This window comes from Cupressus sempervirens, chromosome 2, assembly GCF_028749045.1.
Source record: "Cupressus sempervirens isolate cs-2001-9-10 chromosome 2, ASM2874904v1, whole genome shotgun sequence".
NCBI lineage: Eukaryota > Viridiplantae > Streptophyta > Pinopsida > Cupressales > Cupressaceae > Cupressus > Cupressus sempervirens.
The window spans coordinates 292,690,021-292,703,793 of record NC_143119.1 but is presented as its reverse complement, the minus strand read 5'-3'; the positions used below and the strand labels follow the sequence as shown (position 1 = coordinate 292,703,793).

The following is a 13,773-nucleotide window of genomic DNA, read 5'->3' as shown; positions in this document are numbered from 1 at the left end:
GTCTTTTATACAAGTGTTCATTATCTTAGAGATAGTCACCTCTTAAATAATGAATATTAATGGTGGAGCCCATAATAGTCAATAACCTAACAATAAAATTATTTTATTAATAATTAAAAGAATGCAAAATGTTTCATAATTCAACCATACCAAGTCTTTTCCTAAAGTGATCTATCTTAACTCAAGAGAGAGGTTTGGTAACAATATATGTTGTCTGCTCTGCAATACAAATGTATTCTAATTTTACAGTATTCATGTCTACCATATCTCTAACATAATGGTAAGGAATTTCAATATGCTTGGACTTGTCATGAAAAACTAGATTCACAAAAAGCTTGATGGAACTCTGATTATCACAATGAATAATCATAGGACTCATGGCTTGACCAAATAATCCCACAAGTAACTTTCTAAGTCAAACTACTTTCTGAGAGGCCATTGTTGTTGCAATGTATTCGACTTCTATGGAACGATGTGCTACTGATGACTTCTTTTTACATATCTATGATATCATCGTTGATCCTAAACTGAAATAGCATCCTGAAGTACTTTTTCTATCCTTAACACTTCCACCCCAATCTGAGTCTGCGAATCCATGTAAATCCAAGTCAACTTTTTCATATTTGAGCCCAAGGTTGATAGCGCCTTGTAAGTATCTCATAATGTGTTTGACTGCAACTAGGTAAATCTCCTTTGGCTCACACATAAACTAACTTAAGGCATTAACATCATAGCAAATATCAAATCTTGTATTTACCAATTACATAAGGGACCCAATATTGATGTTGCAATAGCTAGGACTACTCTTACATAGGTATATCTGGAAATAGGAGCAAAGGTTTCTTCATAATCAATCCCCTCTTTCTGAGAGAATCCCCTAGCTATGAATCTAGCTTTATATTTTACAATGGTACCATCTACAGCATGCTTGATTTTAAATATCCACTTAGAAGAAATAATGGATTTTCCTTCAAGTCTTGGAACAATTTCCCAAACATCATTCTTCATAATGGATTGGTGTTCTTTTGTCATGGCATATTTCCAAGTTGTATGTTTAATAGCATTTGAAACATTAGTTGGTTCTGATTTAGATAAATCACTCATGCTTGTTGCATAACTAGAAAATCTTTTGGGTATTTTGCTTTCTTTAAAGGTTCTAGATGGTGCAACGAACTCTTATGCTTCCTCTATTGTTTTAATCTTTGGAATTTGAGTTTCCTCAAGATTAAGATCTTGAATTTCATTTTCAATTTCTTTAATGTTCTCCCTCTGAAACTCAGATTCAATATTTTCTTCAAAACTAAGTAAGAGAGAGGGATCTTCAGAATGTAGGGCTCTTTTGAATGCTAAATCTTCTTCAAATATTACATCCCTACTAAGTTCAATATTTTTCTACCTAGGTAAAATCCTATATTCTTTAGATGTTTCACTATACTGGACAAAAATAGCTTTCCTCCTGGAGGGTTCTAACTTGGTTCTTTTTTCTTTAGGAACATGTATATATACAGGGCACCCAAAAATCCTAAGATGACTTATATTGGGTTTAACCTTAGAAAAAAATTCTTCAGGAGTTTTATCTTTAAGGTAGGAGTGAGGACTCCTGTTTTGAATATATACAGTAGCACAAGAGCCTTCCGCCCAAAGATAATATTCTAAATTTTGATCAAATATCATAGCTCTTGCTCCTATAATTGTTCTGTTTTTCCTTTCTGCTACCCCATTTTGTTTTGGGTTATAAGGAATAGTACTCCCTCTTAATTCATGTTTCTTTACAAAACTCTTTAAGCAAGTCTGAAGTGTATTCCCCTCCATTATTAGTCCTGAGAGTTTTAATTTTGTATCCTGATAAGTTTTCAATTAAGGTTTTGAATTATTTAAATCTCTTAACGATTTTTTCTAATTCTTTACACTTTAAGAAGTTAATCTAAGTTTTCCTAAAGAAGTCATCTATAAAAAGTATATAGTATCAGAATCCTCCAAGAGAAGGAACAGACATAGGTCCACATAAATCTGAGTGGATTAATTCCAAAATATTGTTTGTTTTTATAGTGCTATCATGAAATGGACTTTTAGTGTTCTTACCCAGAGCGCATCCTTTACATATGCTTGAGTGATCTTTATTCAACTTAGGTAAACCAGTTACCATCTTTTCCATAGTTGATAAAGTTTTGAAATTTAGATGACCTAACCTTCTGTGCCATATTTCATTTATATCAACAGCTTTATGTATTAAGGCTTGAATAGGCCAACTAGGTTCTATATTTAATTCATACAAGTATTGCTTTCTTTGACCAATCAACTTTGATGTCTTAAATGAAGAGTTCTCAGACCAAGTCAAAATACTTTACCATCCATGAATGCAATATTATGTCCATCAGCTTCAAGTGTTGTAACAGAGATTAGGTTTTTTTAATTCCTGGTACATAGAGTACTCCTTTGAGATATAGAACACTACCTCACTTCAATTTTAGGGTGCAATTTCCAATTCCTTTGATGGAATGTGTTGAATTATCGTCAATGTTGACTTCGCCATCAACTTTTTCTGATATAGTGTTTAGTGTTTCTTTGTACCCTGTAATATGTCAAGATGATCCACTATCACTCACTCATGCCTTACTTGAGACTTTATTTAGTAGTACCGAATACAATACACGATTCTCAAGATCATAGTTATCTTCTTTCCTAGTAATTTTTTTATAGTTTACTTGCTTCTTAGAATTCTCAAGGCAATTAGATCTATAGTGTCTAAATTTTTCGCATTTGAAGCATTTTATTTTGGATAGATCTTTCTTAGGTTTGTCATTCTTTTGATTACCCTTTATCTTCTTGAAGTGCTTCTTCTTACCTTTATAGGAATTTGTGTTGAGAACATAAGTTCTTCATCTTCAATTTTCAACTTTCCCCCTTTCTTAGGTTTTCTAAATTCTTTCTGAAAACAAGCTCCCTTAAGTCTATTAAAGTTGTGAAGATTTTCTCTAGCACTTACTCCTTGTGCAAATGTTTCCCATGAATCTAGTAACCCATCTATAGCCATCAGTGTTAGTTTATTGTCATCAATTATAGTTCCTATACTTGCAAGTTCATCTCTTAAACTGGCAACCCTTAGGAAGTAAGAATTCATCGACTCTCCCTTCTTTATCTGTATATGATTTAGTTTCCTTTTTAGTGCGAGGACTCGTATTGAATTATTGGCCTCATATGCATTTAATAATGCATTCATCATATTAGATTTTGTTTGATGTTTCGTTAGCATGGGTACTATTTTATTTTTCACTCCATCTAATATGATCTACATGGCTTTCTTGTTTCCTTTACTCCATATGGTTTTATTAGGTTCAATAGCAAGTTGTTTAGATGTTGAATCAACAAACTATTTTACATTATTTTCTTCAAGAATCATCATGATTCTAAATTTCTAAACATTGAAGTGTTCTTTCCCATCAAACCTATCCTCAAGTCTGATTGTGTATGTCATAGAAGATAGAAAAATGATGCTAGATATATTAAGTCTGATTGTTTAATTTGCAAAGCCTGGGTTCAACTACCAGAGCTCTAATACCATATAAAGTTTCTACAAATTCTATTATAAATCAAACTTTGATTATATCTTCTATTCTTGTTGTAGATGATCTTCTTTATCTTCAGAATTTATGAGGTGTTATCAAAATATTAAATGTTATTCTGAAACTTATTTTATCTTTGCAATAATTCGTATAGGGCAAAATTGCTAAAGGAGTAGACTGTATGTTCTTTGTGTGTCCTTTATCCACAAGCATACACTATATTAATATGCACCCAAAGGGCATGTTCCTAGAAGGGACATGTCCCTTCCTAGGTCAGCCTCTAACTAATCCTAAAAATCGGCCGCTAAGAAGAGGACTATAGTTAGTTAACAAACTAACTAAAGTGACAATAATTAGCCTTCGATAATGCCTCTAGGAGAAAGCTGATTACTACTAGGATAAATGCCATTGAATATAGGCCTCTAAATCATGCAAGAACAGGTTCATATGATCTGTAATTAGACCACTATGATCTATCAGAGTTACAAAATTAACAATTTATTGGTATTGAAACATGCTTTAATATGATCTCGAGGCAAAGTTTGAACCAATAAAAATGAATGAAATATTTATTGGACAGAGGAAATGAATATGGATCACAAATTTGATCATCCAAGCATTCTAGAGGGATCCAAACCCTAATTAGGTCAAGTATAGAGGAAGCTACATGATTACCATATAAGAAATGATCGAGAAGAGATCAATGGGATATATTATTAGGACTTTGAAGCGAAAAAGGCTAGACAGAGTAGACAATGCTATCAAGCAGTGAACGCTAATGGAATTGTGAAATCAATTAAGTGAAGGGTGGAACATTACTGGGCAGAGAGGATCTAATCAAGCACACAACTAAATCACTATTTTATATCAATTATCGCAGGAATACATTGTTGTTATTGTATTCTTAAATCCCAAACATTGTTTAGGCCTTAACAAGCTTTTTAGATAGTAAATCTCTTAACAAAGTGCACACTTGACTAGCGTTGCAAGATATTTTTACAAGGTAGACTTTAACACACCTTATTGTATTACTCCCTAGGTAAGTCATTAGAAGTGACTTTATTGTAAACTCGAACTGAACAACATTTATGCTACAATAGTGAAGGATTGTGAGTGTCATGCCCACCGCAGTTTTCCCTCTAACCAAGGGTTTTTGCATGACCGAAATCATGTGTCAAATGTGTTCATGTGTGTGATGTGTTTATGGTTGAAGTAGTATGCAAAGTAAGATATAAAGTTTCAAAGGGTAAAACAGATATTGAGGGTTAAATTTTTAGAAGGTACTGGATCACCCCAGCCTCTCAGCACCTTAACTTTTTCCAACAAGCAATTCCAACAATGAGTATGCCACACTATTTGCATCAAACAATTAGGAAGGTTAACCACTATTCTTTTGTGTGCCAATGTTATTTTGTAGTTTGTATCTTTAACTTAATGAATAACATATATTACGGTATGAGTGCTAGTTAAATTGTCAAACTTCCAACTTATCTTTGGCCATTTTTTAATTAATTTTTCAAATATTTTTGAAATATCCATTTCCCAAAATTCTAAAAAACAAATGTCATTCCTTAAACTGAGTGAAATAATGCCAAGAATCCTCTTCAAACAAGAGGTGCTACAATGTCTATTACTGCATCAGGGCTCAGCTATCAAAACACGACTAAGGTGGTCATTGCGAATGGTTTTTACATTGTGTGCCGGAGAGAGGAGACAATTGACTCTATCCTCTCGGTAATCAACAGCCAAAAGATTCCACAATTGATTACATGCAGAATTTCAACTTCCTTTTCCCTACATTGCTCACTTGGCAGATTTATAGGGGATTCTTGGGCGGTCAAGGATAGCATCACGAGTTTTAGGATAGATCAATTTACTTACAAGACTTTAAGCTACTTTTCAGGATTCTCATTGGACTCAATTTGAGGTAGTTAGAACATTTTGCATATGTTATCTTTTAATTGTGCTACATAAATTTGAGTGGTTTTCGAAAGATGTGAATTCTTTTCACATTGGAATGATCCTGTAAGCTTTATTTCTTTCATTTTAATTTCTTAATGCGGTGATAGGCAGTTTTTAAGCTGCCACACACCACAAATTCAAATGGCCCAGCGTCAGTACAAAGCATGGGAGTATAATGGCCCGGCGGAAGTTTGATCCTTGGTTGCAGCCTCACCAATGAAGCACTTGAACCACTGTTCTACATGGGTCACCCTCCTGCAAGTGCTTTCTTACCTTGCCCATATAAGGAGATATTTTCCTTGTTATTTTAATGCTCAGCTGATATTACTCATTTGTTCTCTATAGTTGTATAAGTTGCATTTTTTCAAAATGAATTTCTTCGTACAAAGGCCGAATGGATTCCAGCGGATTAAGGACAAACAGAATTCACCAAAAGGTAATAGATACTCTGTTTGAAAATTTACAAAATGAATATTACATTACCTTCCAAAAGTTGTTTAGCAGTTTGAGCTATTGAGAGAAATCCAAATGCAATTATTTCAAATTTAGACATTTATTCATTAAGAGTACTGTGTCTGAACAATGGTTTATCAAAATCACAGTTTCAAGAGAAAAGCCAATAATTAATGAATCCACCAATATATGCTGGGTTTACACTCAGACTGTTGGCCTCTAGAAAACAATATCTTATGCTTAAAGAAAGTATCATACGCTGATCTGCTCACGATATTATTTCTACCAAAGGAATAAGAACGGATTCTCCCATGTTAACAGTAAACCACAAATGAACAAAAAATGTACAATGAAGACAAACCCAATCTCCTAGAGCATCAAGTCATTCTCTAAAGCAAATTTCTTGCTATTATAGTTAATAGTTATTCAGCTAAGATCTGACACCCTTGGACACATGTCAATTACTGTATAAATGTGTATCACAAAACAATTTAGTCCTCCTTTGAGCCAGACATGTCCATCAAGTATCATTTTTGCATGCTTGATAATGTTGATTCTCAATAAGGACTTCTACCCTCTGTACAAAAATGTCAGGGAAATTGTAAATGCTCAACAATGAAAACCCCATTCAAAATAAATATCAAAATTATTAAAAGCAGGCTAACAAAAATGAGCATGCTACACAGAGAAGTGTTGTATCATGTTTGGCAATCAAACCTTGACTGAATCGCCAACTTCTTCCAGTTTGTGCAGTAGTACCTCACCAGAGGTTGAATGGAAAGAATTTGACTCTTCAATGCAATTATTAGGTGACTCTGACATCTATCATTGTCACCACACCAAACATTCAAATAACATGATATGTCAATACATAAAATGCAATTTAGAACCAGCCTTCATATAAGATAAACTTCACCGATCACCATTCCAATAGTGTACTTTTGTCTTACCATCAACAAATTAAATGTATTCCACTTCATATACACCAATGTGCCATGATACTAACCTGCCAGGATGTTAGACCTTTTCTACTGCTCTGCCATCCCAAAGTTTGAGAACAATTAATTTCAGAGCTAAATGTTGGCAAATCCTCCTCTTCATTAATACAAATCTTCAACTGAGCATCCTTATCCACATTTCTCAAACTTGAAACAGTCTTAAGAACCGCCTGGACACAGAGATGCATATATGATTAAATGCTATACATAATCATGGAAGTTTCAAGATCATTGTATAAAGCCTTACCTTTCTAAACAGCCTAGGATTTACAACCCCCTGAATATTAACATCATCAGAAGGAGGTGGCCGACTTAAGCCAGCATTTTCTATTCTGATAGAGAAAATGCCAAAAGCAGCTTGAAGACAACCTGCAAAAGCAAAATCAAATTTTCTTACTGATGCGATATGAACTTCTCTGAGCCCAAAAAAACAGCTTTTCACACATTAATTCATACTTCCTGTAATATATAGATTATCAGGGAGAAAGAACTTCAATCAACACACAAACATCTCCGGCAGGTTGTGGTTAAGTTTGATGTACAGAATCTACAGATGTGCTGCAATGATGGTTAGGGATTATTTTCTACTGCGCTTCCTCCAGGTTCAGGCATTCAATGTTATGAGTGCAATCAGGATTTTCCAAGCACTAGTTGATAGTGGGATAAATGGGGACATCTAAGTGCAACTATTCTCAGTTTTTAGAGCTTATAAGCTAAGCTGCTTCGAAGACAACCTGCAAAAGAAAAATCAAAATTTCTTTACTGATGCGGTATGAACTTCTCTGAGCCAAAAAAAAAAACAGTTTTTCACATACTAATTCATACTTCCTGTAATATATAGATTATCAGGGAGAAAGAACTTCAATCAACACACAAACATCTCCAGCAGGTTGCGGTTAAGTGTAATGTACAGAATCTACAGATGTACTGCAATGATAGCTAGGGATAATTTTCTACTACATTTGTTCCAGGATCAAGCATTCAATGTTATGAGTGCAATCAGGATTTTACAAGCACTAGTTGATAGTGGGATGAATGGGGACATCTAAGTGAAACTATTCTCAGTTTTTAGAGCTTATATGCTAAGTTACAAGAATGAATATATATATATATTTATATAGAGCTTATATGCTAAGTTACAAGAATGAATATATATATATATATTACCCCTTTCTTGAAGCTTACCCTACATTTTGAATGCGCAATCTTGAAGTGTTGATAGTTCATTTATCCCCTCTAGAAGAAGAATCCTCACTTTGCATCCCCACGAGTGTAAGTAACACCTTGTTTGATTAGCCTTTTCATTTTCTTATGAAGCAATGCCCTTGATCTATCCATCACCACTCTCATCAAGACCCCCAAAACTAAAGTTCCTCCTTTAGCAGTCAATTGGGTGGCTCAATTGACTTGTCCTTGTTGTCATGTTCATAGAAAGGATGAATAATTCTCCCATCATCTTTAACCCAGTCAGGAATGGGGAAAACTCCAGATCTTCTCATGAAATCCACTATCATCCTGGACCACATCTTTCTCCTCACCATCTGATAATTTGTCCAATAATCCTCAATATTAACCTGTGTGTACTTCCTACCCCTTTAAGCATGGATCCTCTGAAATGGATCAAACTCCTTCCTTGCCTTGTATGTCCCTAACTGATAGACCTGTAACTCTGCAATAGTAATCTCTTCTATCTGCAATGAAGGACATGACAAGTGTTTTCCTCAATATGATGGAGCAAGGCATTCCTTGTTTGTGCTTCTCCTTGTGGATAAAATCAAATTCTGAAAGTTGTTTGACCACCTCTAACAAAATCATTTTGTCTGTAGGATACCTAGGAAGTTTGTAGGGCTATGAGGAAAATCTTTGGATTTTGATATAAGTAAAAGTAAGAAACTAGATGTACCAGTATCCATGCTACTCAATCAAAGCTATGGAATCCTTAGATAGTCTTCTATGTGTTCCTTCCTGAAGTGTGCATACTGCATATGATATTCACGATGAAGATGTCATTGATCCTTCTATAACTTGCCTTCTCATGTAACTGCAACTCAGGTTAAAATTCATATAATTGAATTGATCTTTACCATTTCCAATAGTGCCTCTGCATATGAGGCCTGAATATTTAATATTTCTTAGCAGTAAGTACATCATAGGAACTCATATGGAATTGCTTTGTTTTTCTTAAGTCTTTTAGTTGAACATCTATGTTATCACTAATCCTCCTTGTCCAATTCATTGTCATATCCCCAATTGCTATCTCTTCTATGAAGTAAAACATCCAAGTGTCAAAGAAGGCCTCTTGAGATGTTCTCGTAACTCTGTTCAGCTTGAATAATTCATCCTTAAAATCCTCACTCATTAGTTTCTTTGGCAGATCAGAATAATGCTTCCTCGGTTGACTGATCTAGTACTTGTTGATAATGTCCATACAAATATAGGGTCTATCCTCAAACAATGCCTTAGCTTGTTCCTTAGTCCTGGTATGTATCCTTAGAAGGTATAGGATTCCAAAAGTCTCTTTCACTGCTTCCTTGTTCAAGAATGTGAACATCTTCCCCTTGGCCCTGATTGTCCTAGTATCTGAATCATAATTCTTTGCACATTCAACCATGAGTTCACTGCACTGAATGGCTGAAGGAAATCCAGTTACATGGTAAAGGCCACTCTTAATTGTTTTCACTGCTATCTTTGAAGAGAGACAGTCCTTGGATCCATACATTCTCCTCTTTAATTTTTTCATGTCTATGTGCTCCATGTTAGTGTCTGCATTCCTTCCTCATTTAGAAACCATAGAAGACTTGGGATAGAACCCTCTGTATATCCGCTTGATCAACACTTTCCTTGCTGTGATCTCCTTACTCTCTGTCATTTTCCTGCTTAAAGCTCGAAACTAGCAAGGCACTTAAGGACTTATAAAATACTAGATTTCAGACTTGGAATCAATGCATTAATCCATGCATTTAACGTCCTAACTAAAGGATTCTATCCACTGAAATTAGTGACTAAAGCAAGCATTTGGATAAAAATCCTAAGAGGAGAAATCTATCAACACTTAGCCCAAAACAATGACAAAGTTAGTCTTTCACTTAAATCTAATTTTCTGAGAACAAGATTGGACAAGTCTGAAAACTAACTATTGATTGGAATCTGTCCTATCAATCTATGAAATTCACCTCTCATCAAGTGCATGGTTCTATTTGTGAATTATGAATCGAAGTCATGACTTCATTAAGGACCAAAATCTCATTCTATCCGCGTGTCATGTCTAAAGACATACCTGTAACTGCACCTTTGTGGATGAATTTAAATGGAAAAGTTAGTGATTTCGATGTTCAAAGACCTTGTAAAGACTCAGCACTATCAAGTTTATAAATTGGTTAAGTTGAGAACTAATGGGGAATATTTCAAAAATCACCCCTGCTGAAGATTGTCTGCAGATCTAGGTGTGCAACTTAGGACTTTAGGTCTTTTAAATTTTTAATGGCTCAAAAAGAGTTTCAAAATGGTGCCGAAAATTTGCAACGAGTTCTTTCTCAAATTATTATCATAGAGCTAACATAGAATTAAGTGGAAAAAATTAATTTTCGGCTGAAGATCGCAGACTTTCCAATGTAACTCACTTACCTCGGCCTCTTAATGCCTCTTATTAGCTGATGTGTTCTAGAATGGAGATTAGCCTGCAAATAAGTGCTGGAGGTTTTGGGCACTTAAAAGAATTGTTACATCCCAAATTTTTGATCTTTTAAAATAATATTATAGCCATTGCAATGGTTAGTTAGAAACTCTTGGATATCATGGTCCAGTAGAAACTTCGGGTAAGATCTATGGAAACGCTATTTCTATATTAATTGATACAGGGGCAACAAAATGTTTTATATCCCCAAAGTTATTGAGTAGATTTCCTGGAAGAACTGGTTTAATGGCAAACCCATGGATTGTTGAGTATGCAAAACAGTCAAGGGATAGGGTAGAGCAGTGCCTATTTAAGGCTTGAGTTGACCTTCCAAATTTTTCTATAGAGCTGAATCTGTATGTAGCACCTCTTGGGTCCTATGACATCATCTTGGGTATAAATTGGCTTAGTGAACATAAGGCTAAGGTCGATTGCCTTGCCAAGACAGTAGAATGTTTAGATGACCAAGGCAATCCTATGACCATCAGGGGGATTATGCAAGAGATCAAATCACGCCACCTAACGGGCATGCAACTTAAAAGATGCAGAGGGAAGGGGTGTGAAATTTTCGCAGTAAAAATTGAAGACTTGAGAGAACCTATAGATACTACTTGTGAGGATGACTACATCTTCGAAGATGGAGAAATTTGCGAAAAATTGAGGGAATCCTTCGAGGAGAAGTATCCATACCTCAAGAAGTTTCAAGATGTGCTTCCAGAAGAACTCCCTAAATTACCTCCATCTAGAGAATTTGATTTTACCATAGATTTGGTACCCAGGGCAAAACCTATATCCGGAGCACCTTATCAAATGACCACTATCGAGTTCATGGAGCTACAAGTGCACCTACAAGATTTATTAGATAAGAAACTTATCTGACCCAATTTCTCGCCTTGGGGAGCTCCGGTGTTGTTTGTCAGGAAGAAGGATAGGACCATGAGACTATGTATAGACTATAGGATGCTTAACAAGGTTACCATTATAGGTATCCGCTTCCTAGAATTGATGACTTATTTGATCAAATAAGAGGTGCAACCGTATTTTCTAAGATCGACCTGAGGTCAAGATATCATCAGCTCTGCATTAAAGGCAGAGACATTCACAAGATTGCTTCAGAACTAGACATAGACATTACGAATTTACAGTACTACCATTTGTATTAACCAACACTCCAATAGCTTTCATGAATCTTATGAATAGCATTTTCCAAGATTGTTTGGATAAATTTGTGTTGGTATTCACTGATGATATTCTAATATACTCACAAATTGACGACAAACATCAAAGGCACTTAGAGATAGTTTTGCAGTGGTTACGAGAACATAAACTATACGGAAAACTATCCAAATGTTCATTCTATCAAAAAGAGATCGAATACTTGGGGCACATTATATCAGCTCAAGGGATACCCATAGACCCCACTAAGATCAAGACAATCAGAGATTGGCCTTGACCTAGGAACATGACAAAGGTCAAGAGTTTCATTGGCGTATCAAGATTTTATAGAAAATTTGTCAGGGATTTTTCCAGGATAGCTAACCCAATCACCTCACTTCAAAGAAAAGGGAAGAAGTTCATTTGGACCAAAAAGTGTCAAGCAACTTTTGAATACTTGAAAGAGAAGTTAACTACCGCCCCAATACTTAGAGTACCTGATCCCGAAGGCCAATTTGTGGTTATAATCAATGCATCCAGGTAAGGGCTAGGAGGTGTATTGATTCAAGAAGATCAAGTTATTGCCTATGAATCTAGGAAGCCAAAAAATTATGAACAAATTACGCTCCACCTAATCTACAGTTAGTAGCCATTGTTCACACCCTCGAGATGTGGAGGCACTATTTGGTAAGAAAACCCTTTGAGCTCCAATCAAACCAGCATGGACTGGAATATAGATTTACACAGCCTAACCTTAATGCTCAACAAACGAGATGGCTGGAATTTCTAGCAAATTATGACTTTGAGATCAGCTACATTAAGGGCAAGGAAAACAAGGTGGTAGATGCTTTAAGCCGGCAAAAGCATGTATGAACCATGGTAGCCATAACTATTGCGTTTAGGGAGCAAGTATTGCAATACCTAACTAGAGATGACTTCTATAGTGAGGTTAGCCAAGCACTTCATAGAGACCCTAGAGATCCCAGGTATGGAGATTATCAATTAGAAGAGGATGGATTGTTGAAATATAGAGGTAGGATGTATATACCCAAGGTTCCGGAAGTCTGAAGGATGATTTTAGAAGAATTCCACACAGCTCCCTATTCTGGAAATCCTGGGGTGACCAAGATGATGGCAAATATAAAACACTTGTATTTTTTGGAAGGGAATGAAAAGAGAAATAACGGACTACGTAGTTGGATGCCTCGAGTGTCAAAGAGTCAAGGCAAAACACCGTTACCCAGCAGGCCTACTACACCCAAGCGAGGTTCCCGAATGGAAGTGGCAAATAATTACCATGCATTTCATTCAAGGGTTGCCCATGACCCTAAATAGACACAATACTATCTTAGTAGTGGTAGACAGGTCAACCAAAGTGGCTCACTTCATACCAGGTAACTTAATAGATGGAGCACTTGAGATTGCTTAGAAGTTTATTCAAGAAATTCTCAGACTTCATGGAATTCCATAAAAGATTATATATGACAAGGATGTGAGAATAACATCTAGGTTTTGACAAACTCTATTTTCAGCTTTGGGAGCCAAGCTAAATGTTAGTTTTGTATACCATCAAAAAACCGATGATCAGACAGAGAGAGTAAATCAAGTTTTGGAAGATCTCTTAAGAGTGTATTGTATGGATTGACAATAACAATGGAAAATGTATCTTCCCTTAGTAGAATGTGCTTATAATAACTCTTATCAATCAGCTATCAAGATGGCACCCTTTGAGGCCATGTATGGTCATAAATGCAGAACTCCTGTAAGTTGGAACCAAATTGAGGAAATAATTATCATTGGGCCAGAGATGCTATTAGATATGGAAGAACAGGTAGTTCAAATCCATCAGAGCTTGAAGGACGCAAATTACAGACAAAAGAGTTATGCAAATGCCAAAAGAATACCTAGAGAATTCTCGGTGGGAGTAAAGGTTTTATTAAAGGTAAAACCACAAAAGAGTACTATCAAG

General features: G+C 35.5%; 1 protein-coding gene across 1 annotated transcript in view; it reads right to left on the bottom strand.

The window, feature by feature from the left end:
- Positions 1 to 6,059: 6,059 nt before the first annotated feature.
- The window catches only part of LOC149572221 (uncharacterized), a 72,647-nt gene continuing 64,933 nt past the window's right edge, over positions 6,060 to 13,773 (bottom strand). Inside the window, exons 5-8 of the mRNA XM_089813474.1 lie at positions 7,224 to 7,345; positions 6,985 to 7,146; positions 6,696 to 6,800; positions 6,060 to 6,555 (exon numbers count right to left, since the gene is read on the bottom strand). Of these exons, the coding sequence (XP_089669600.1) occupies positions 6,499 to 6,555; positions 6,696 to 6,800; positions 6,985 to 7,146; positions 7,224 to 7,345 (446 nt within the window). The 3' untranslated portion in view covers positions 6,060 to 6,498. The remainder of the gene's footprint in view (positions 6,556 to 6,695; positions 6,801 to 6,984; positions 7,147 to 7,223; positions 7,346 to 13,773) is intronic.